General features: G+C 48.7%; 2 protein-coding genes across 5 annotated transcripts in view; both read right to left on the reverse strand.

Annotated features, from left to right (window-relative positions):
- The window catches only part of CCDC134 (coiled-coil domain containing 134), a 32,336-nt gene extending 20,755 nt beyond the window's left edge, over positions 1 to 11,581 (reverse strand). For 2 of the 4 annotated variants that reach the window (XR_010117026.1, XM_063623033.1), the window contains exons 1-4: positions 11,139 to 11,472; positions 1,817 to 1,935; positions 811 to 932; positions 520 to 604 (exon numbers count right to left, since the gene is read on the reverse strand). Coding sequence is in view for 2 of the 4 variants with exons in the window: in XM_063623033.1 (XP_063479103.1) it covers positions 520 to 604; positions 811 to 932; positions 1,817 to 1,919 (310 nt within the window). In the remaining 2 variants the exon portion in view is untranslated. Of the gene's footprint in view, positions 1 to 519; positions 605 to 810; positions 933 to 1,816; positions 1,936 to 10,829; positions 10,908 to 11,138 lie in introns of all 4 variants that reach the window. The other 2 variants (XR_010117025.1, XM_055253102.2) reach the window with 2 other exon arrangements.
- Positions 11,582 to 12,431: 850 nt separating this feature from the next.
- Positions 12,432 to 22,515, reverse strand: part of MEI1 (meiotic double-stranded break formation protein 1) — a 103,907-nt gene continuing 93,823 nt past the window's right edge. The window contains exons 27-31 of the mRNA XM_055253040.2: positions 17,979 to 18,060; positions 17,414 to 17,520; positions 16,314 to 16,445; positions 16,009 to 16,121; positions 12,432 to 12,632 (exon numbers count right to left, since the gene is read on the reverse strand). Coding sequence (XP_055109015.2) covers positions 12,587 to 12,632; positions 16,009 to 16,121; positions 16,314 to 16,445; positions 17,414 to 17,520; positions 17,979 to 18,060 — 480 coding nt within the window. The 3' untranslated portion in view covers positions 12,432 to 12,586. The remainder of the gene's footprint in view (positions 12,633 to 16,008; positions 16,122 to 16,313; positions 16,446 to 17,413; positions 17,521 to 17,978; positions 18,061 to 22,515) is intronic.

The following is a 22,515-nucleotide window of genomic DNA, read 5'->3' on the forward strand; positions in this document are numbered from 1 at the left end:
TCCCAGCTACTCGAGAGGCTGAGGCAGGAGAATGGTGTAGACCCGAGAAGCAGAGCTTGCAGTAAACTGAGATCGCACCACTGCACTCCAGCCTGGGCGACAGAGCGAGACTCCGTCTCAAAAAAAAAAAAAAAAAAAAAAAAAAGAATACAAAAACTAGCTGGGTGTGGCGGCGTGCACCTGTAGTCCCAGCTACTTGGGAGGCTGAGGCAGGAGAATCACTTGTACCCGGGAGGTGGAGGTTGCAGTGAGCCGAGATCATGCCACTGTACTCCAGCCTGGCGACAGAGTGAGACTCTGTCTCAAAAAAAAAAAAAAAAAGAAATGCTATTGCTAAAAAGTAGCCAGTTAATGGGGGAGGCCACTCACGAAATGCCCACCTGCCCAAGGGGACCACTTAGAAGGTGCCACAAGAGGGCAATTCCAGGGAGAAAAAAAGAGTGACAAGAACAGGAGAGAAGGAGCAGCTAGAGAAGATTGGGTGGTGTGGAGGACAGGGCGGGGCAGGGCAGACCATACCATCCTTCAGCTTCTCGTCCTGGGGGAAGGGCCCATCTGGGAGCACATCAGCAGCGGTGAGCACTGTCCGGGAGTCCTCCAGCACCTGAGGGAATCCCACCAGGGCTGAGTGGCTTCGCAGCGCCCATCACAGACTGCTCTCATCCCCATTTATTTAAACCCCACTTCAAGTCTTATGTGCACACAGTTCCCCTGTCCCTGAACACCAACCCCGTAGGGAACTCCGATTTACCCATCAGTGCCTAGATCAAAGACTGGACCTGCCATGAGCTGCTCCCTGCCTGCACACACCTTAAAGAGCCCCTTGAGCATGACATCAAGGATCTTGTACTGCTGGTGGATGTCGTTCAGCTGTGCTAGGTTCTTCAGTGCCAACAGCTGCTCCCGCCGCTTCACCTCAAACATCTTCTTGTCTGGGCAGCATTAAGTTAAGGGGCTGGCATCAATAGCCCTGCCTGCACAATCCAGCAGTCTTGCCTCAGAAGGCTCATTCCTGACCAGCAAGTATCTGCAAGGGCCATGGATGCCCAGGGCTAGAAGCCTCCAGGAAATGAACAAACTGACAAGTGCATGGCCCTGCAACGCACTATTCATCCAGTTCCCATGGCGCTCCACACCCAGAAGCCTGAAACCAAGCCTCCAGACCTGGCTCCTGCCTTCCCTTTGCTGCGGTCTTCCTGCCATCTCCACAAGCATTCACTGTTCCAGAGCCTCCACCTCTCTGCTTACGCTGCACCCTCTCTGCCCAGGATGCCCCTCACCCTCCTCTAGGAGTTTCTATCCTTTCAAGGCCTGGCTCAAAAACCATCACACAGTGTTTCTCCCTGACCCCTCCTGTGCCCATCAGAGCACTGGTCACACAGTAAAATGATCATTTGTTTGGATACTTTCTCCCTCTAGGCTTATGGACACCTCAAAGCCAGGAGACTTGTTGTAATTCATCTTTGTGTCCCTGAGGCCTGGCCTGGAGCAGGTGGCCCAGTTCACCAGGGCCCAGATGGGCAAGTAATCCAGAATTCCTGAGTCTCCACCCAGGATCTTGCCCGCAAGGTGCCAGGCCATGCACAGTCCTCACTGAGCCTTTGCAGTCTAGAGATGGGCCTTGTCATCTCCATTTACCATACGTGGAAGCTGAAGCTCCGGAGAGACCTGACTTGCTCAAGGTCTGGCTACAGCACCTCACCTTTTCTCCCTGTTCCCGCCAGCTGGGCCTGCTTATCCCTGGAATCCCCGAGTAGAAGAACCTCATTTATAGACCCCTCAAAGACAGCTCATTAACTACAACCCCAAAGGATACAGATCTCCAGGCTTGGGTCCAGGGAGGTCCTCAAGGTGCCTGTGGCTCCCGTCCCAGACAAAAACAGGACAAAGAGGAAGGCCAGGAACTGAAGAAGGTCCATGTCCAAACCTCTTGAGCTGGAAGAATAACCCAAAGAAAGAGAGTGAGACTCAGAGATCGGTGTTACATAAAATAGAGGGCACAGGTGAACAGCAGCTTCCCCTGACATAGTGCAGCCTCTGTATACCAAGAACCCAGCTTTGGGGAGCCTTGAAGCTGCAGCTCTTATCCCAGGGCCAGCAGGCACACAATACAGAGCCATGGGATGCTAGGAGGTGGGGAGGAAGATAAGTGTGTGTAACATAGGGACGCTTAGAGCACAGGGTCAGTGGCTAGAGCTCTGGGCTGGAGCCCTGCCCTCGCCCCTGTCTCTGGGATCTCGAGCAGCTTGCCCAGCCTTTCTGAGCCTCAGCCTTCTCAGCTGTAGAACAGGGATAAGGAGGTCACCTCCCTGCTGCAGGGAGGGAGGTCTGGGTGAGGTACTGTGTCTGGGTAGGAGGGACTCGTCAACAGTACTCCTTCCACATCTCCTATCCTGGTCTCCCAGGAAAGCATCTGGTCAAGGAAGCCCAGGCAGAGAAGATGTGAAACTTCTGGGGTTTTCCTCCTTCCTTGACTTTTGTCATCAGAAAGGAAGAAGGGACAAAGGGCAGGGAGGAAGGCAGGGCAGTCTCGGGGTAAGGGGGCTTGCTACTCACTCACTTTGGAACCACAGGTACTACATACAACACCTGTTCATATTCAGGCAACATGCGACAATTATTTATTTATTTATTTTAATTTAATTTAATTTTGTGTTTTTTAAGATGGAGTTTCACTCTTGTTGCCCAGGCTGGAGTGGAATGGCTTAATGTCGGCTCACTGCAACCTCTGCCTCCCGGGTTGAAGTGATTCTCCTGCCTCAGCCTCCGAGTAGCTGGGATTACAGGCATGCGCCACCATGCCCAGCTAATTTTGTATTTTCAGTAGAGACGGGTTTCTCCATGTTGGCCAGGCTGGTCTCGAACTCCCAACCTCAGGTGATCCGCCTGCCTTGTCCTCCCAAAGTGCTGGGATTCAGATGTGAGCCACCGCGCCCAGCCCTTTTTATTTATTTTTTCCTTAGTAGAGATGAGGTCTTGCTATATTGCCCAGGCTGGTCTCCAACTCCTGAGCTCAAGAGATCCTCTCGCCCTGGCCTCCCAAATACTGGGATTACAGGCGTGAGCCACTATGCCCAGCCAACACAATTATTTATTGAGTGCTGTGAAGTTCACTTTCCTGGTGATTCCCAGGACATACATTGCTGCCTTCCACCCTTCCTCTTTCTCCCCTTGAAAGGATGCATCTTTTCACTTGGCTGGGGTGGTAATTCTCTTAACGTTTTTTGTTAGTTCCTGTAATTTTTTTTTTTTTTGAGACAGGGTCTTGCTCTGCTGCCCAGGCTGGAGTGCAGTGGCACAGTCATGGCTCATTGCAGCCTCCACCTCCCAGGCTCAAGCCATCCTCCCACCTCAGCCTCCTGAATAGCTGGAACTACAGGTGCATGCCACCATGCACGGCTAATTTTTGTATTTTTCGTAGAGGTGGGGTTTTGCTACATTGCCCAGGCTAGTCTTGAACTCCTGGGCTCAAGTGATCCACCCACCTTGGCCTCCCAAAGTACTGGGATACAGGTGTGAGTCACTGCACCCGACTACTGTAGCTGTTTTCTCTGGTTCTAACTCTGCTATTATGGCCTGACACTCAAATATTCTGTCTTGAGGGCCTAGAAAAACAATGTTTTCCTCTAGTATAACTTGATTCTGTACTTTGGGCTTTTCTTGATGTGTCTGACTTGTTCCATTTAACCAGGAAATTTCTCATGCTTTTAACTAAGAGCCAGGTATTCCCCAGTTGAAGGCACTAGTTTTTGTTTTGTTTTGTTTTTTTGAGACAGAGTCTTGCTCTGTTGCCCAGTCTGGAGTGCAATGGCACGATCTCGGCTCACTGTAACCTCCGCTTCCTGGGTTCAAGCGATTCTCCCTGCCTCAGCCTCCCAAGTAGCTGGGATTACAGCTGCCCACCACCACAAATGGCTAATTTTTGTATTTTTAGTAGCGACGGGGTTTTGCCATGTTGGCCAGGCTGGTCTTGAACTACTGACCTTAGGTGATCCGCTGCCTCAGCCTCCCAAAGTGCTGGGATTACAGTAGTGAGCCACCGCGCCTGGCTGGTACTAGTTTTCTTGTTTACATTCCACTATAATATGATGGAAACTCATAACCTTGGACACACTCTTCCTGTGTCTGATGAAATTCACAACTTTTTCATAAAACCTGATCTATGAAAGCATTAAGATTTTTTTGTTTTTACACCCTTGTAACCTTCTGTATTACTTGGGACACATAAATAACAAATTGACAAATTTCCTTGTCCACTGCTGATTATAATGAACTTTCATAAGATTTTTAACCATGGGGTCAGGCGTGGTGGCTCATGCCTGTAATCCCAGCACTTTGGGAGGCCGAGGCGGGCGGATCACAAGATCAGGAAATCAAGACCATCCTGGCTAACATGGTGAAACCCCGTCTCTACTAAAAATACAAAAAATTAGCCGGGTGTGGAGGCACGTGCCTGTAATCCCAGCTACTTGGGAGGCTGAGGCAGGAGAATTGCTTGTATCCAGGAGGCAGAGGTTGCAGTGAGCTGAGATTGCACCACTGCACTCCAGCCTGGGCAACAGAGCGAGACTGCGTCTCAAAAAAAAAAAAAAAAAATTAGTCACCTAAAAAGAAAGATTTTCAACCATGGTTGTTCCAAGTCTTTGTCGTCTGTGGTTCTGATTCTTCTCTAAAAGCATTTCCACTCAGATTCATAAAAAGACTCTAACAAGTAATCTTAAATACAAGTTTCTAAAAACTTAAAAACTTTAAGATCTATGGACTAAATAAGAAATTTTCAGAACTCTAATGAAGAAACTGATGAATTCCTGAAATCTCTAATCAAAATCAAACAGAACTCAATTAAAAACTGATGAAGATAATTTTCTTTTCTTTTCTGTATTTATTTATTTTTGAGACAGGGTCTCACTCTGTCATCCAGGCTCACTGCAGCCTCAACCTCTTGGGCTTAAGCAAGCCTCCTACCTCAACATCCTGTGTAGCTGAGACTACAAGCACATGTCACCATGCCCAGCTATTATAATTTTTAAATTTTTTTTGTAGAGGTAGGATCTTGCTATTTTCCTAGGCTGGTCTCAAACTCTTGAGCTCAAGCAATCCTCCTGCCTTGGCCTCCCAAAGTGCTGAGGTTACAGGCATGAGCCGCCCTGCCAGGGTAATGTGTTTATGACATATACTTGGAATATTATTGGTTCTTTACTTGTTTTGTTTTCTAAATTTAAGGAAACTTTTTCTCTTAAGCTATCTATAGTTTACAGCAATTCCATAAGAAATACTTTTGTAAAGAGAGGTGGAAACATTTACTTTTCCTCCCTATTTAATCCATCTAAAATTTCAAAACTATTCAAGAAAAGTATTCTTTTTTTAAAAAATTTTTTTTTATTTTTCAGACAGGGTCTCCCTCTGGAGTGCAGTGGTATAATCATGGCTCACTGTAGCCTTGACCTCCCAGGCTCAATCAATTCTCCTTCCTCAGTCTCCCAAGGGTCTGGGAGTACAGGCATGCACCACTACACCCGGCTAATTTTTGTATTTTTTAGTACAGATGGGGTTTGGGCCTGTTTCCCAGGCTGATCTTGAACTCCTGGGTTCAAGTGATCAGGCTGCCATGGCCTCCCACAGTGATAGGATTACAGGCGTGAGCCACCTTGCTGGTCTATTCATGAGTATTCTTACGGCAATGTGGTTATTTGCAAAAGTCCAGTAAGACTTTGCTCTCTCTCTCTATTTTGAGACAGAGTCTCACTCTGTTGCCCAGGCTGGAGTGTAGTGGCACAGTCTCAGATCTTGCAACCTCCACCTCCCAGGTTCAAGTGATCCTTGCGCCTCAGCCTCCCCAGTAGCTGGGATCACAGGCGAGCACCACCATGCGCGGATAATTTTTGTATTTTTAGTAGAGACGGGGTTTCACCATGTTGGCCAGGCTGGTGTCGAACTCCTGGCCTCAAGCGATCTGCCCACTTTGGCCTCCCAATGTACTGAGATTACAGGCGTGAGCCACTGCACCCAGCCTGTTCTCTCTTATAACAGAATACAACAAATATTGCTTATATTACCACAGCTTTAACTAGAATATCATACTTGAGAATGTGCATAGAAAGCCTGCCTTCAAAGATTCCCAGCCTTACAGTGAATGAGTAAAATTGTCACTTCCTGGCAGGCCCAGGAACCTTAAGACTGTTAAGTAAAATCTAAAGTCCGCCTTGGTTTTGCTTCCTACTCTTAAATGGTTTTTAAATCTGTTATTCCTATGTGATCACTGTAAAGAGAAAATTTTGTTTCTAAAAAAAGCTATAATACACCTGTTATTAGATTGTAGCCCTATGCATTGTTTTTGAGTTCTCATTATCTGCTTGTATACTGGACTAGCTCCTGAATTCTAGATTCCTCCAATCCAACTTTCTTCCATGACATTATTAAAAATGGGCACTGCTCTGTTCCTGAAGCCCTGTAAGTTGAAACTAGATGAACTTTAAGGGACAAGCCTTGTGCCTAATGTATGGGTCACACAGAAAGTTCACCAAACCTCCCAATGCCATAACCAGAGACATTCAAACTGCAAACCAGGATAAGAAGTTGATGGTTTCATACTGTAGAGAGCTTTTCCGAAGACACTGGAACAAGATTCTATATCATTTTGAGACTCTTACCTGTTTTTTTTTTTTTTTTTGAGAAGGAGTCTGGCTCTGTGGTCCAGGCTGGAGTGCAGTGGCGCGATCTCGGCTCAATGCAAGCTCCGCCTCCCAGGTTCACGCCGTTCTCCTGCCTCAGCCTCCCGAATAACTAGGACTACAGGTGCCCGCCACCACGCCCAGGTAATTTTTTTTGTATTTTTAGTAGAGACGGGGTTTCACCCTGTTAGCCAGGATAGTCTCGATCTCCTGCCCTCGTGATCCGCCCGTCTCGGCCTCCCAAAGTGCTGGGATTACAGGTGTGAACCACTGCACCCGACAGACTCTTACCCGTTTTAATGTCTCCTTTTTTTCACTTGGCAGGATAACGGTGTAATTGAAATTTCACAATCAGTAGCTTCTGCTGGTAACTTGACAGAACCTGACTGGAGATCCTTTAGGCCACCTAGTGGATGACTTTGGCAATATCCCTAACAGAACTGTTGCTCACAAAAAACAAACAACAAAACCCCAAAAATCTGTTGCTCACTCTCTGTTTTAACTCAACCCAGTTATGGCATAGTAGGTGGTAAAAACTGAGCTATATTATCTATTCACAAATGTCGGTGCTATTGCTAATACTACGTACTGTACCTGGATACATTCCTCTGGGAAGCTGAGACCCAAATACAAAAAATAAAGCAGGCCTGATGGTTACAGTAGGTCTCATCTAATTCCCAATGGTCATTTGATTTATTCAATTGATTGCCTTTAAGCCTAGGTTCATGTCTCAGGATTTTTTTTTTTTTTTTGGGACAGGGTCTCACTCTGTTGCCCAGGCTGGAATGCAGTGGTGCCACCTTGGCTCACTGCAGCCTCGACTTCCCAGGCTCAAGCAATCCTCCTGCCTCAGCCCCCCCAGTAGCCTGGGACTACAGGCTCATGCCACCATGACTGAAGAATTTTTGTACTTGTTTTTGTAGAGATGAAGTTTTGCCAAGTTGCCCAGGCTGGTCTCGAACTCCTGGGTGCAAGCAATCCACCCACCTTGACCTCCCTAAGTGCAGGGGCTGCAGGTGTGAGCCACCACGCTGGGCCTCTCAGAACTATTATGCAAACTGAGATTATCACATTGCTATTACTTCCTATTTTCCTATTTATTTATTTTACATTATTTTTGGAGACAGTCTCACTCTGTAGCCCAAGCTGGAGTGTAGTGGCACCATCTTGGCTCACTGTAACCTCTGCCTCCAGGGTTCGAGTGATTCTCCTGCCTCAGCCTCCCGAGTAGCTGGGATTACAGGTGTGCACCACCATGCCTGGCTAATTTTTGTATTTTTTGTAGAGACAGGGTTTCGTGAACTTGGCCAGGCTGGTCTCGAACTCCTGGGTTCAAGCAATCTGCCCTCCTTGGCCTCCCAAAGTGCCAGGATTACAGGGGTGAGCCATCGTGCCCAGCCCTATTTTCTTTTTAAACTTTATACCTGTTACTTTTTAAATTTTTGGTGAAATATCACTCCTAACAGAATAATGCTGGCCCAGAAGTTTGCAATGACAGCAAATGCCAATGGAACAGCCAAAATTGAACTTAACAATGAACTCCAGGTAGACTTACCTTGAGAGCCACTCCTTCCAAACCTCCCTTGCTGCTCAAATGTGGCTAAAAGGTATTTGGGGTTTTTTGAGACAGGGTCTTGCTCTGTCACCCACGCTGGAGTGCAGCAGTACAATCATAGCTCACTATAACCTGAAACTCCTGGGCTTAAGTGATTCTCTACCCAACTGACTCCCGCACACTCCCCAACCAATGCCCGGATAACTTTTTTTTTTTTGAGACGGAGTTTCGCTCTTGTTGCCCAGGCTGGAGTGCAATGGTGCGATCTCAGCTCACTGCAACCTCCGCCTCCCAGATTCAAGCGATTCTCCTGCCTCAGCCTCCCTAGTAGCTGGGATTATAGGCATGTGCCACCACGCCCGGCTAATTTTTGTATTTTATTTTATTTATTATTTTTTATTTTTTTTGAGACGGAGTCTCGCTCTGTCACCCAGGCTGGAGTGCAGTGGTGCAATCTCGGCTCACTGCAAGCTCTGCCTCCCGGGTTCACGCTATTCTCCTGCCTCAGCCTCTCCGAGTAGCTGAGACCACAGGCGCCCGCCACCATGCCCGGCTAATTTTTTTGTATTTTTTTAGTAGAGACGGGGTTTCATCGTGGTCTCGATCTCCTAACCTCGTGATCCGCCCGCCTCGGCCTCCCAAAGTGCTGGGATTACAAGCGTGAGCCACCGCGCCGGGCCTTATTTATTTTTTTATGAGACAGAGTCTTGCTCTGTTGCCCAGGCTGGAGTACAGTGGTGCAATCTCGGCTCACTGCAAGCTCTGCCACCCGGGTTCACGCCATTCTCCTGCCTCAGCCTCCCGAGTAGCTGGGACTACAGGTACCCACCACCACACCCGGCTAATTTTTTGTATTTTTAGTTGAGACGGGGTTTGACCATGTTAGCCAGGATGGTCTCGATCTCACCTCATGATCTGCCCGCCTCGGCCTCCCAAAGTGCTGGGATTACAGGTGTAAGCCACTGTGCCCAGCCGTTATTTATATATATTTTTGTATTTTAGTAGAGACGGGTTTCTCCATGTTGGTCAGGCTGGTCTCGAACTCCCGACCTCAGGTGATCCACCTGCCTCGGCCTCCCAAAGTCCTGGGATTACAGGGATGAGCCACTGCGCCTGGCCCTGCCAGGATAATTTTTGTATTTTTTGTAGAGATGAGGTTTTGCCATGTTGCCCAGGCTGGTCTCAAACTTCTGGACTCAAGTGATACTCCCTCCTTGACCTCCCAAAGTACTGGGATTACAGACGTGAGCCACTGCTCCCAACCACTACAAGGGTTTTGACACTGACTCCTAGTCATCAGTCTCCAACTGGAGACTCCTACTCTCCAACGTGGCAAGAGACCAACAACCCAAGATAGGTCCGCCCCAGCACTGAGGGACCTAACTACAGGATGACTGATCAGTAACGCTTTTGGAGAAAGATCTTGACCAAAAAGGGGAAATATGAAAGTTGTTAGAATCAAAAGAGTCGTTTGTGTTAAAAACTGACAAATTTAAAGCATGATTCTCCAATGGGAAAAAACAAGAACAACTCTGACAAATAAAACCGAGGAAGGTCGTGAAAAGAGGGTTCTTGTGCACAAACGACTGATAACAAGATCAGAAAAAATGCAAAAACCACAACCCTGCACAAAGGCCACTGCAAACTTACACAGAAAAATGGTTCTGTGAGGACATATGCCCTGCAACTGCCTGTCCAACCTCAGACTGGCACCACTCTTGCTATTCATCCTTGGCGCCAAGGATAACTATCTCAAAATAATTATGTAATCCTCATTTTTCCTTTCAAAACCTTGGTCTTCCTTTACCTCCCCAAATACGTACACAGGTTCCTATGGCACACATATTGTCACTACAATGTTATTCCCAAGTAAACATCATTTTTTTAGAGTCTCTCACTCTGCTATTTAGGTTGACAGTACTTACCGCACTCTAGGCACTGTTCTAGAGGCGGGAATACAGCAATAAATAAGCAAAAATCTCTGCACTCATGGTGCTTGTCTCTAGTAGGGATAAGAGACGATCAATAAACTTGTAAAATAAGCACAGAGGGATGAGAGGGTGTCAGTCAGGTACAAGATTACATAAAGTGGTCAGGAGAGGTCTCACACTCAGATTACAACTCCCCAGTGTTACCAATGTGAAATCAAGGCACAGAAAAATGAGATGACTGCCCAGTCACACAGCTATTCCCAGGTTGAACCAAGAGTCTGTTTGGCTCTCAGTCCAGTGCTCTGTCTTCTGACTCTTTATAAATGAGCACAGAGATCAGAGCTGGCTACTGAACTACCAGGACACCTGCCCCAGGGGAGAGATGCTCAGTTACAGACAGTGAGGGGCTGCAGAGATCATCCGGAGAACCCCCTACCCCCAAGCAGACGAGATAAGTGAAACCTAGAGAAGGAATAGTCCAAGTTCACCCAGGACCCCCCACATTCCACCTCCTGCTCCAAACTGGAGGGAACCAGAACCAGGCTAGGGCAAAACTTTAGGGGCCAAGGAGAATACCAGACAGCTGGCAACGACTGAAGCAGGGAAGTGGGAAAGAAAAGCCAGAACAGCAGACTGCGGGACAAGTCCTGCTTTCTCTACTGTTAAACTCACTTTTTCAGCCTCTCAATCCCGATCCTGCCGTGTGCGTCACCCGGAGCTCCTCCTGGCTCAGCATGAGGCTCCGAACTCCTGCAGAGGTACCAGGTAGTGGCGGGCCTCGAGCCGGCTACCGGGGTCGGGGGCCCAGGTGGTTGACCCCGACCTTCGGGGCTCCGGGAGGAGGGAGCGAGCCTTCTCAAGGAACAGAGGCGTCCAGGTCCACGAAACTCCCTCCCCACCACCTGCAGCCGGTTCGGGGCCCTCGGTTCTCTCATTATCCTCCCCGGGAACGTGCAGCCCGCCGCCCCTACGGCCACCTACCTGGCCAGTCGGTGCAGGAAGGGCAGGTGGCCGAGTCCTGTGCGAGCAGCTAGGCTCGAAGGTCCAACAAGCTAACAGCAAAGCAATTCAAAGTGGGAGCACCCGGCTAGCAGCCGAGCGCAGACCGCCGAGCTCCGTCCCGCCCACCGCGCTGCTCCCGGCCAATGAGCGCAAGCCGCGACCGCCGGGCTCCTGTAGCCTCACTTCCGGCCGCGCTCCACCGCCCCTGCCCGCCCCTCCAGGCTCTGGCGTGCCTCCAGCGCGCTGTGGGCACCATCCTTGTACTGCCCCTCCTGCGGGCCCCGGGTACGTGGCCCTGGATTTAGCTTGTGTTGGAGGAAGTTAAATCTGTGGGTGGGGTCTGTGCCAGTTTAAGGCGTGAATCAGCCAACTGGGGTCCCAGCTCCTGTCGGCCGGGCGACCTTCTGCGTGCCCTCCCCGAAACTGTGTCGTCGTCTGTGGCAGAGTTTTTAAACTTTAGATCGCAACGTGAGTTTAGTGGGCGGTGACTAGCACTTTTTTTCTTCTTTAAGGACCTCAGACTCAGTGCAGGATTCGGGCATCCCCTCCTTGCCCCTCCGGTCCACCAACTAATAAAGTACGTCGAGGGCTTCCCCGTCCGTTCGTTAGGCCGAGTGCAGCCCCACTTTTGCGCAGGCTCAGGACAGCCAGACCCGAGAAGGCAGCGTGGCGTGGCCATCTCCGGGACCGGGGCCCCTGCCGGGCGGGAAGGGAGCTGGCGGCCCGGTCTGGGCTGAGCTCCCCAGAACAGGCGCAGGCACTGTGGAGCGCAGACCTCATGCCAGGTACCGAGATGGACATGCATTCCCAGGATCTACCCACGAGGGTGCATAAACACCAGTTCTGATGACGGCTGAAGGGAGGGGACAGAGGGGCCCTACTATAGCCAGGCAAGGGCTGAGGCTGGGACAGTTTCGTTCTGATAGGAAAGCTGAGAATTTGACCCTCTTTGCCTGGAAAGTTTACCTCTATCCACCTCCACGTGAGGCCAGGGAGCAGGTCAAGTGCCTCTCGGAGCTGTTGAATCGCAGCAGCCTCAACCCCTAGGCCTTTCTCTACCCTGCCAGCCCCAGGATGGCCTGACTGGTGTTCTCTGAGTACAGCTGTGGCACCCAGCTGACTCCTTGAATGCTGTTACAAGAACAAATCCTATCGCGTCCCTCCCTCCCTGAGGCCATCAATCTTGCTGAAACAATTCCTTATCCAACTGGCTGAGAAACCAGCTCCTGGTAGACATGGTAGTACAGTGTTTTTGGAGAGCCCACGCAGGTATGTGAGTGTATCATTTTACTTCCTTATTCTATTTCAACAGTGGAGTATATGGCTCCATATGAATAGCTTCAGCTGTCATCCATTTCCCCAACAATTATGCTCTTTGTCTCCAGGTCTCATTCTCTCTCCACTTCTGGGCCTTCAAGTCCTGAGGATCAGTTTCTGATGTGGGACAGGGATACAGCCACCCCTCCCAGGCAGCTGGCAGCAAAACATGAGAGGAAAACAGCAGAGAAGTGGGGCCAACCATGGGGGCATCACACTTCCAGAGCCCAAAACAGGCAAGAATGGTCAGGCAAGAACAGAGGTGCTCCTGAGAATAGTGGGATGGATTCTGAAATTGGGTCCTGAACACCTGGGCTAGGTAGTTGCTATTCAACAGGGAACTATTCCACGGAAGAGGCAAGGAGGAGAGCCAGGGAGGCAGCCAGAGGGGTGCGGAGGAAGCAAACTACCCTCACACACACCTCTGGACTGCAGTATCTCTGGACTGCAGTGTCTCTGGGTGCAACCACCCACCAGAGGGCCTCTGACCACTGCCACAGCCCCAAGCTTGCTTTTTGTTTTTTTGGAGACATAGTCTCACTCTGTCGCCCAGGCTGGAGTGTGCAGTGGTACAATCTCAGCTCTCTGCTCACTGCAACCTCCACCTCTCGGGTTCAAGTGATTCTCCTGCTTCAGGCTCCCAAGTAGCTTGGATTACAGGCGTGCACCACCATGCCCAGCTAATTTTTGTATTTTTAGTAGAGATGGGGTTTTACCATGTAGGCCAGGCTCGTCTCAGAACTCCTGACCTCAAGTGATCCACCCACCTTGGCCTCCCAACGGGCTGGGATGACAGGTGTGAGCCACTGCGCCTGGCCCCCAAGCTTGCTTGCTTTTTTTTTTTTGAGACGGAGTCTTCCTCTGTTGCTCAGGCTGGAGTGCAGTGGCACAACCTTGGCTCACTGCAGCCTCTGCCTTCCAGGTTCCAGTGATTCTCCTGCCTCAGCCTCCTGGGTAGCTGGGATTACAGGTGCACACTACCATGCCTAGCTAATTTTTGTATTTTTTAGTAGAGATGGGGTTTCACCATGTTGGCCAGGCTGGTCTCGAACTCCTGACCTCAGGTGATCTGTCCACCTTGGCCTCCCAAAGTGCTGGGATTACAGGCTTGAGCCACCGCACCCGGCCATCCAAGCTTTCTTAAAAACATGGCAGTCACACAGACACACACACTGTGTGTGTGTGTGTGTGTGTGTGTTGGGCTGAGGATCACTTGAACCAACTGCACTTGGGCAACTGTCTCCAAAGCTCTTGGGGGAAGGACTAGCTCCTTTCTGAATTCGATGATGTAGCTTTGGAGACAGGCAAATCTGAGGTCAAATCCTGATTGTATCACTAGCTCTGTGATTCTGGGCATGACTGACCGTCTCTGGCCTCAGTTTCGTTATTTGGAAAGGGAGTAGGAATGATAACAGACACTAATATAACATTCACACCAAGCCAGGAGCTGTTTTTGGTGCTTTACATATATTAACTCATTAAGTCCTTGCTACAACCCTAGGAGGTAGGTACAGGTTGAGTATCCCTTATCCAAAATTCTTGGGACCAGAAGTGTTTTGTATTTCAGATTTTTTTTCAAATTTTGTAATATTTGCCTATAATAATGAGATATGTTGGGGATGGGACCCAAGTCTAAACATAAAATTCATTTGTTTTATATACACCTTGTACACATAGCCAGAAGGTAATTTTTTATTTTTTTGAGATGGAGTCTTGCTCTGTCGCCCTGGCTGGAGTGCAGTGGCGCAATCTTAGCTGACCGCAACCTCTGCTTCCCAAGTTCAAGCAGTTCTCCTGTCTCAACCTCCTGAGTAGCTGGGACCACAGGCATGCACCACCAGGCCCGGCTAATTTTTGTATTTTTAGTAGAGACGGGGTTTCACCGTGTTAGCCAGGATGGTCTCGATCTCCTGACCTCAGATGATCCACCCACCTCGTCCTCCCAAAGTGCTAGAATTACAGGCGTGAGCCACGCATCCGGCCACCTGAAGGTAATTTTATGCAGTGTTTTAAATAATTTTGTTCATGGGCCAGGCACAGTGGCTCATGCCTGTAATCCCAGCACTTGGGAGGCCAAGGCAGGCAGATCACCTGAGCTCAGGAGTTTGAGACAAGCCTGGGCAACATGGTGAAACCCTGTATCTACAAAAATTAGCCAGGTATGCTAGTGTGCACCTGTAGTCTCAGCTACTCGGAGGGCTGAGGTGGGAGGATCCCTTGGGCCCAGGAGGTGAAGGCTACAGTGAGCTATGTTCACACCACTGCACTCCAGCCTGGGTGACAAAGCAAGACACTGTCTTAAAAAAATAATAATAATAAAAAGAATGTAAAAAATATAATAATTTTATTCATGAAACAAAATTTTTTGTTCTTTTTCTGGGACAGAGTCATGTTTTGTCACCCAGGGTGGAGTACAGTGGTGTGATCTTGGCCCACTGCCCTCCACATCCCCGATTCAAGCGATTCTTGTGCTTCAGCCTCCCGAGTAGCTGGGATTACAGGCACATGCCACCACACCCAGCTAATTGTGGTATTTTTCATAGAGATGAGGTTTCACCATGTCGGCCAGGCTGGTCTGAAACTTCTGGCCTCAAGTGATCTGTCTGCCTAGGCTTCCTAAAGTGCTGGGATTACAGGCGTGAGCCACCGCATCTGGCCTATTCATGAAACAAAGTTTTGGCTACATTTTGACTGCAACTCATCACGTGAAGTCAGGTATGGGATTTTCCACCTGTAGCATCACATCAGCACTCAAAAAGTTTCAGATTTTGGAGCACTTTGGATTTCTAATTTTTGTATTAGGGATGCTCAACCTGTACTACAAGTACCTTAACACTCCTAGCTGATGTGAGGATTAAATATAATGCATGTCGCCCGGCATGGTGGCTCATACCTGTAATCCCAGCACTTTGGGAAGCCGAGGCGGGCAGATCGCAAGGTCAGGAGTTCGAGACCAGCCTGTCCAATATGGTGAAACCCTGTCTCTACTAAAAATACAAAAAAAAAAAAAAAAATACCCGGGCATGGTGGCAGGCAACTGTAGTCCCAGCTACTCGGGAGGCTGAGGCAGGAGAATCGCTTGAACCCGGGAGGCAGAGGTTGCAGTGAGCCAAGATCATGCCACCGCACTCCAGCCTGGGCGACAGAGCAAGACTCCATCTCAAAAATAAATAAATAAATATATATATATATGTAAAATGCATGTAATGTGCCTGATTTCTGTAGGAACTTAACAGGACACGGCATTGTTGTTGTCAACACTGTTAATTATACTCACTGACCCCTGCTTACTTTAGAAGACAATACTGTAGTACACCTATGTCCTGAAGCATGATTCCACAGCTTCTTATGGCCTGGGAGAGCTTGCCCAGGCCAAGACAGGTCAGCCAAAGCCACACCTTGCAGAACATCACCCACCTCTTCATGAGAGAGGACACTGCTACTCCGGTACCGCATAAACTGGCCCAGGAAGAGAAGCCCCAAACACCCAGTGATTTGGCATCTCCTTCATCATAGATGCAAGAAAGGATACAGCATGTCCTGCAGGGGTGGCTGGCCTGAGGAGGTGCTAGGGGGAAGGCCCTCCAAGGAGGCCTGCAGGGTCTGGGCCATGCTGTGGTCAGCCAGGTATCCCATGCTCTGGAGCTACAGGGAGAAGAGGGCAGGGAAGACAGGCCTCCTCAGTGCCCACTCCACACACGCCCTAACTGCCTCCATCCTCTGTACTTCCCTCCTCCCATTCCTTGGCTGCTGTGGCCAGAGCTCCCACCCTCCAAGAGAAGATGGTCTTGAGGGTCTAGCTTTACAGTGGCTGCATGGCCTCCCCTTCCCACCCACCTGCTGGAAGAAGCCATGCAGGGCCTGGAGTGTGGTGTTCGAGAGGGTAGACAGGTCAGCCAAAGCCACACCTTGTAGAACATCACCCACCTCTTCATGAGAGAGGACACTGCTACTCCGGTACCGCATAAACTGGCCCAGGAAGAGAAGCCGCAAACACCCAGTGATTTGGCATCTCCTTCATCATAGACAACTGCTGTGCCCCAACTTTAGGGGATACTGTCCTGAAGCCCACAGAACCTGCCTGCCTTCAAGGAGCTCAGAGATAGTGGGCAGAGGGGGGGCTGTGTCATGGGGAGGTGAGGCTGTGTCATGGGGAAGTGGGGCTGTGTCATGGGGAAGTGGGGTAAGTAAGGCAACCTGTGAGATCCTGAGAGAGCTGGCCCTCCTGACCCCTTTGGCCTTGGCTCCCTCCTCCCCAACCTTGCACTGAACACTCATGGCCAAAATGAACTACGTGTGGCTCCCCTGACATACCACCATGTGCTCTTGTACCTGTTGTTCTTACTTCACTACCTGGAATACCTTTCCTTCTCTCTGCCTATTAATTTCTCAAGCCACAGCTAAAATGTTATCTTCACTGCTGAGAAGCAATTACTCTTTCCTCTTTGTTCCTACACCAACCACTGATGTACTTGTTGATCCACTTCACTGTCATTCTTAGGCCTGCTGCTTTGTTATTTATTCAAGGGGCACTTACTGTGTGCCCCACAGTTAGCATCTCCTCTACTCTACCACTTGTAGCGTCATATTTACATTACTAGTTTACTTGTCTGTCCTCCTCTTTAGACTGAGGGACCCTAAAGGCAGAGTATCTGGTTCACTGATATCCTTAGTATCTAGCAGACCTGGCATGTGGTAGACAGGTCCTGGTCAACATGTCATGAGAGAAATAGGGGAAAGAGTGTCGGGGTCCCCTGGAGTGAGGAGATATGGGCATTCAGAGGAATTCTTTCAGCAGGTCTCTTGTAGGGTGAAGGCCTCCCGAGCCCTTCCACCTTCTTTGAGGATTAGGGTTACCTAAAGTGAGACCCTGGCCTCTTCAGCACCACCCAGCTCATGACACTCCTCAGACCACAAGATATCCTTTCTGCACTTACCAGGGTCATGAGCCTCAAAATCTCGGGTCTGAGGAAGGAATTCTCTCCAGCATCCAAGAGGGTAAACAGCAAAAACCGATTCCAAGGCTGGGAGGCCACGTGGAGAGCTTCAAGAAACACTAGGTTGTTAATGCTTCCAAGGCCTTGCCTTGGGACATTGCTCAAGAGGACCTTCTCCTATTGGCTTAAAAGGGGGCTACCCAGTTAGAGGCAGGGCACTGGACAAGCTGACCCAAGGAGGGTTCTTTCTTCCCTGGGCTTCTAATCCACTTATGTTGACTGGCTCAGTGAAACTATATACGCCATGATTGTGGAAGGCAGGCAGTAAGAAGGGCTCTGCCACTTAAGAGCATTGTGACCTTGGTTGGGCACATCATTTGACCTATCTGAACCTTACTGATCCCATCTGTGTAATGGGCATGACTGCCCTTGCAGTGCTGCTAAAAGAATTAAACAAAACAAGTATGAGTCACACAAGGGGATGGAAGGCTGGAGCAGGAGGGTGGAAGGGTGTTGCTCCCTCTAATCTCTCATGGGAACATCAGATAATGTGGAGAGTTTCTACCGATGTCTGGGCTCCGGGCATCCAGGTAGTCAAGCAAGGCCTCCAGGCAGCCAATACTGGCCTGGGACAATAGAGGGTCCTTCTGCAGAAAAAAAAAAAAAAATTCAGGTCAGGTTTTGCTACCAATGGCTTTTGGTGCCAACCAAGAAAAAATATTTGGTTTTCAGAGTTACTTGGATTTCAGAATTTCAGATTTGGGATTATAGCCCTGTAGATAATCAAGAAATGTTTGTTGGCTTCATCTCTCACCCTCATACAGAGCACAATGCTTATACTATATGATTTACTTACATTCAATAGAGTGCTTTGGGCTAGGCACAGTGGCTCACACCTGTAATCCCAGCACTTTGGGAGGCCAAGGCGCCCGGATCACCTGAGGTCAGGAGTTTGAGACCAGCCTGGTCAACATGGTGAAACCCCATCTCTACTAAAAATACAAAAATTAGTTCGGTGTGGTGGTGCACACCTGTAGTCCCAGCTACTGAAGAGGCTGAGGCAGGAGAATCGCTTGAACCCGGGAGGTGGAGGTTGCGGTGAGCTGAGATTGCACCACTTGCACTCCAGCCTGAGTGACAGAGCGAAACTCCATCGTGGTGGCTCACGCCTGTAATCCCAGCACGGTGGCTGAGGCGGGTGGATCACGAGGTCAGGAGTTCAAGACCAGCCTGGCCAAGATGGTGAAACCCCGTCTCTACTAAAAACACAAAAAATTAGCCAAGCGTGGTGGTGGGCACCTATAATCCCAGCTACTTGGGAGGCTAAGGCAGATAATTGCTTGAACCCGGGAGCAGAATGAGCCATGATCACACCACTGCACTCCAGCCTGGGTGACAGAGCAAGACTCCATCTTAAAAAAAAAAAAAAAGAATGCTTTGTTTCAGAAAAGAAGATGGACCCTGGGCCACACTAAAAGATTTATAGATTACAGACCCTGGAAGAGCCTCACAGTTTACTTAAGCCAGTGGGTTTCAACCTTCTTTTTTTTAAAGCAACAGGACCTTTCATCAAAATTGTATGCTCTAATAAGCACATGAAAATATTTATCATTAGTCATTAGGGAAATGCAAATTAAAACTACTATGAGGTACCCCTGTACATCTACCAATAGCTAAAGTTAAAAAGACTGACAACACCAAGTGTTGAGGAGAATGTGGAGCAGCTGGCACTCATACATTGCTGGTGGGAAGGTAAAATGGTGCAGCCACTTTGGGAAACAATTTGATGGCTTCTTATAAAGTTAAACATACACTTATCACCCCCATAACCACCCTTATCACTCCAGTGCCCACAGCCCTTCTTCAGAGCCCTCTGCTGCCACTGACCTGCCCCTTCACCCCATGTGACCCAGCATGGTGGACCCTGGACACTCTCTATTCTTATTTCAACTAACACTTTCCTCCACCGTGCTCCATTCCGGGGGGAATAGAAGCTGTTCTCATGTTAGCCTTTCATTTTGCAGATGGAGAACATGAAGATTAGTAAAAAGTGACTTACTAAACATCTTCAGAGTCAGAGGCTGGGCAGGGGCTTTGACACAGATTCCGGTGATTCTAGATACTGTACCTTCCACTGCACTGCACTGGGCCACCCAGCTGCTGAAGATTCTGCACAGCTGATGAGCACTCAGTTTGTAGTGCTGGTGCCGCCAGCCTGCTTTGGCCCAGAGGTGTCAACGAGGACCAGCACCCAGAGCCCTAGCTTAGGATTCACTGCCATTTTTCTCCCTTGACACCAGTTTTTAAAAGTACAGTTTTATCGAGATATAATTGACAAACCATAATACTCATCTTTTAAAGGATATAATTCGTAGTTTTTTAAATTATATCCACAGAGTTGCACAGCAATGTAATTCCAGAATATTTTCATCACCCCTAAAAAGAAACCCCATACTCAGCAGTCACTCTTCGTTCCCCCATCCCTCCACTCAGCCCTAGGCAACTACTAATCTACTTTGTCTCCATGGATTTGCCTTTTCCAGACATTTTTCATAAACAGAATCATAATATGTGCTCTTTTGTATCTGATTGCTTTCACTTAATGTTCTCAAGGTTCATCCATGTTGTAGCATGTGTCAGTACTTCATTCCTTTGTATGGTCAAATAGTATTTCATTGTATGGATATACAATTTGTCCTCATGGGTATGAGGGTGGCCTAGCTGTCATCTGCATGTACAGCTTCTTGTTCACCAGTTGCCTTACCTCCAGGCACTCTCCTTGCCCCCATCTTCCCCACTGTGGCTGAGAGGGAACTTGCTTTTTTTCTTTTGAGACGGGTCTCACTCTGTCACCCAGGCTGGAGCTCAGTGGCATGATGACAGCTCACTTTGGCTTCAACCTCCTGGGCTTAGGTGATCCTCCCATCTCAGCCTTCTGAGTAGATGGAACTACAGGCATGTGCCACCACGTCCAGCTAATTTTTTGTATTTTTTATAGAGATAGGGTTGTGCCGTGTTTTCCAGGCTGGTCTGGAACTCCTAGACTCAAGCAATCCACCCACCTTGGCCTCCCTGAGTGCCAGGATTACGAGCGTGAGCCATGGTACCCAGCCCGAGAGAGAACTTTCAAACACACAGTCTGATAGATGTCCTTCCACAGTTCGCACAATGATTCTTAGCCTAGTGTATGAGGCATGGCTCAGTTTGTCTCTGCCCAGCTTTTTGTCTCATTTTCTACTTCATCACACCCCACGCCCCAGCATGCACTTTCAGAATATGGGATTTTATACATGCTGTTGTCCTGCTGGAATGCCCTTCCCTCTATACCTCTGCCTAGACACCCTTCAAGGCTGAGTTCAAATGTCACCTTCTCCGTGAAGCCTCCTCTGACTTCCCACACAGGGGGCATTTTTGCCTAAAAGTTTTCAGACCAGGGCGTGGTGGCTCATGCCTGTAATCCCAGCACTTTGGGGCTGAGGTGGGCGGATCACAAGGTCAGGAGTTCGAGACCAACCTGGCCAATATGGTGAAACTCTGTATCTACTAAAAATACAAAATTAGCCAGGCATGGTGGCGGGCGCCTGTAGTCCCAGCTGCTCAGGAGGCTGAGGCAGGAGAATCACTTGAACCCAGGAGGCAGAGGTTGTAGTGAGCCGAGATTGTGCCATTGCACTCCGGCCTGGGCGATAGAGTGAGACTCTGTCTCAGAAAAAAAAAAAAAAAAAAAAAAGAAGTTTTCAGTTTTGTGGAAGAAGACAATGTAAACCACTACCGTATAATAAAATATGATAATGTGATACTCAATTCATAGCTGAATGAACCATTCTGGGAGCTCAAGGGAGACAGATTTCCTCTATTGCTGGGTTACTGTGGAATAAATATTTGCTGAATGTATGAATCATTGAACAAATGAATAAAAAGCTAGTTTTAAGACCAGGCGCAGTGGCTCACACCTGTAATTCCAGAACTTTGGGATGCCGAGGCGGGTGATCACTTGAGGCCAGGAGTTTTGAGACCAACCTGGCCAACATGGCAAAACCCTGTCACTACTAAACATACAAAAAATTAACCAGGTGTGGTGGCAGGTGCCTGTAATCCCAGCTACTCAGTAGGCTGAGGCACGAGAATCTCTTGAAACTGGGAGGCAGAGGTTGCAGTGAGCTGAGATCACGCCACTGCACTCCAGCCTGGACAACAGAATGAGAGTCTGTCTCAAAAAACAAAACAAAAAAACAAACAAACTAGTTTTAAACAACAAACTGGTTGAAGGGAATGAAGGAGGCTTAGCTATAACCATGAGATCCTGGGCAGTGACAGAGGGGACATTGTGGCTGAACAAAGAAGGCCAGGAAATTTCTCGGGAGTGTGACAGTGAGAGAAAAGAGGAAAAGCCTACTTGGTCTTGTTCACTAGGCAATTATAGGGCAGTCACTGTGAGGCTAAGACAGGCTCCTCAGCAATGCCCTCCTACAAGCAGGGTAGGCCCAGCACCTTCTACAGGGGAAGTCATGAGCTTCTCAGGGTGGGTTCCCCTTCCCAGGGACTGTTGAGGAAAGACAGTCAAAAACTACCAGAGAGACAAATACAGGATTCCACTTACATGAGGTCCCTACAGTAGTCAAATTCATAGACATAGCAAGTAAAATGGTAGATGCCAGGGGCTGGGGGAGGAGACTGGGGAATTGTTTAATGGGTACAGGGTTTCAGTTTGGGAAGATGAAAAGATCTAGAGATGGATGATGGTGAAAGTTGCACAACAATGTGAATGTACTTAACTTAATGCCACTGACCCATATACTTAAAATGATTAAAATACTAAATTTTATGTTATATATAGTTTACTACAATTAAAACAAGGCCAGGTGCAGTGACTCACACCTGTAATCCTAGCACTTTGTGAGGCCAAGGCCAGAGGATTGCTTGAGCCGAGGAGGTCAAGACCAGCCTGGGCAACATAGTGAGATTATCATCTCTACGAAAGTATTTTATTTTATTATTTATTTATTTATTTTTTGAGATGGAGTCTTGCTCTGTCACCCAGGCTGGAATGCACTGGCATGATCTTGGCTCACTGCAACCTCCACCTCCCGGGTTCAAGTGAT

The sequence above is a fragment of the Symphalangus syndactylus genome, chromosome 18 (assembly GCF_028878055.3).
Source record: "Symphalangus syndactylus isolate Jambi chromosome 18, NHGRI_mSymSyn1-v2.1_pri, whole genome shotgun sequence".
Taxonomy (NCBI): domain Eukaryota; kingdom Metazoa; phylum Chordata; class Mammalia; order Primates; family Hylobatidae; genus Symphalangus; species Symphalangus syndactylus.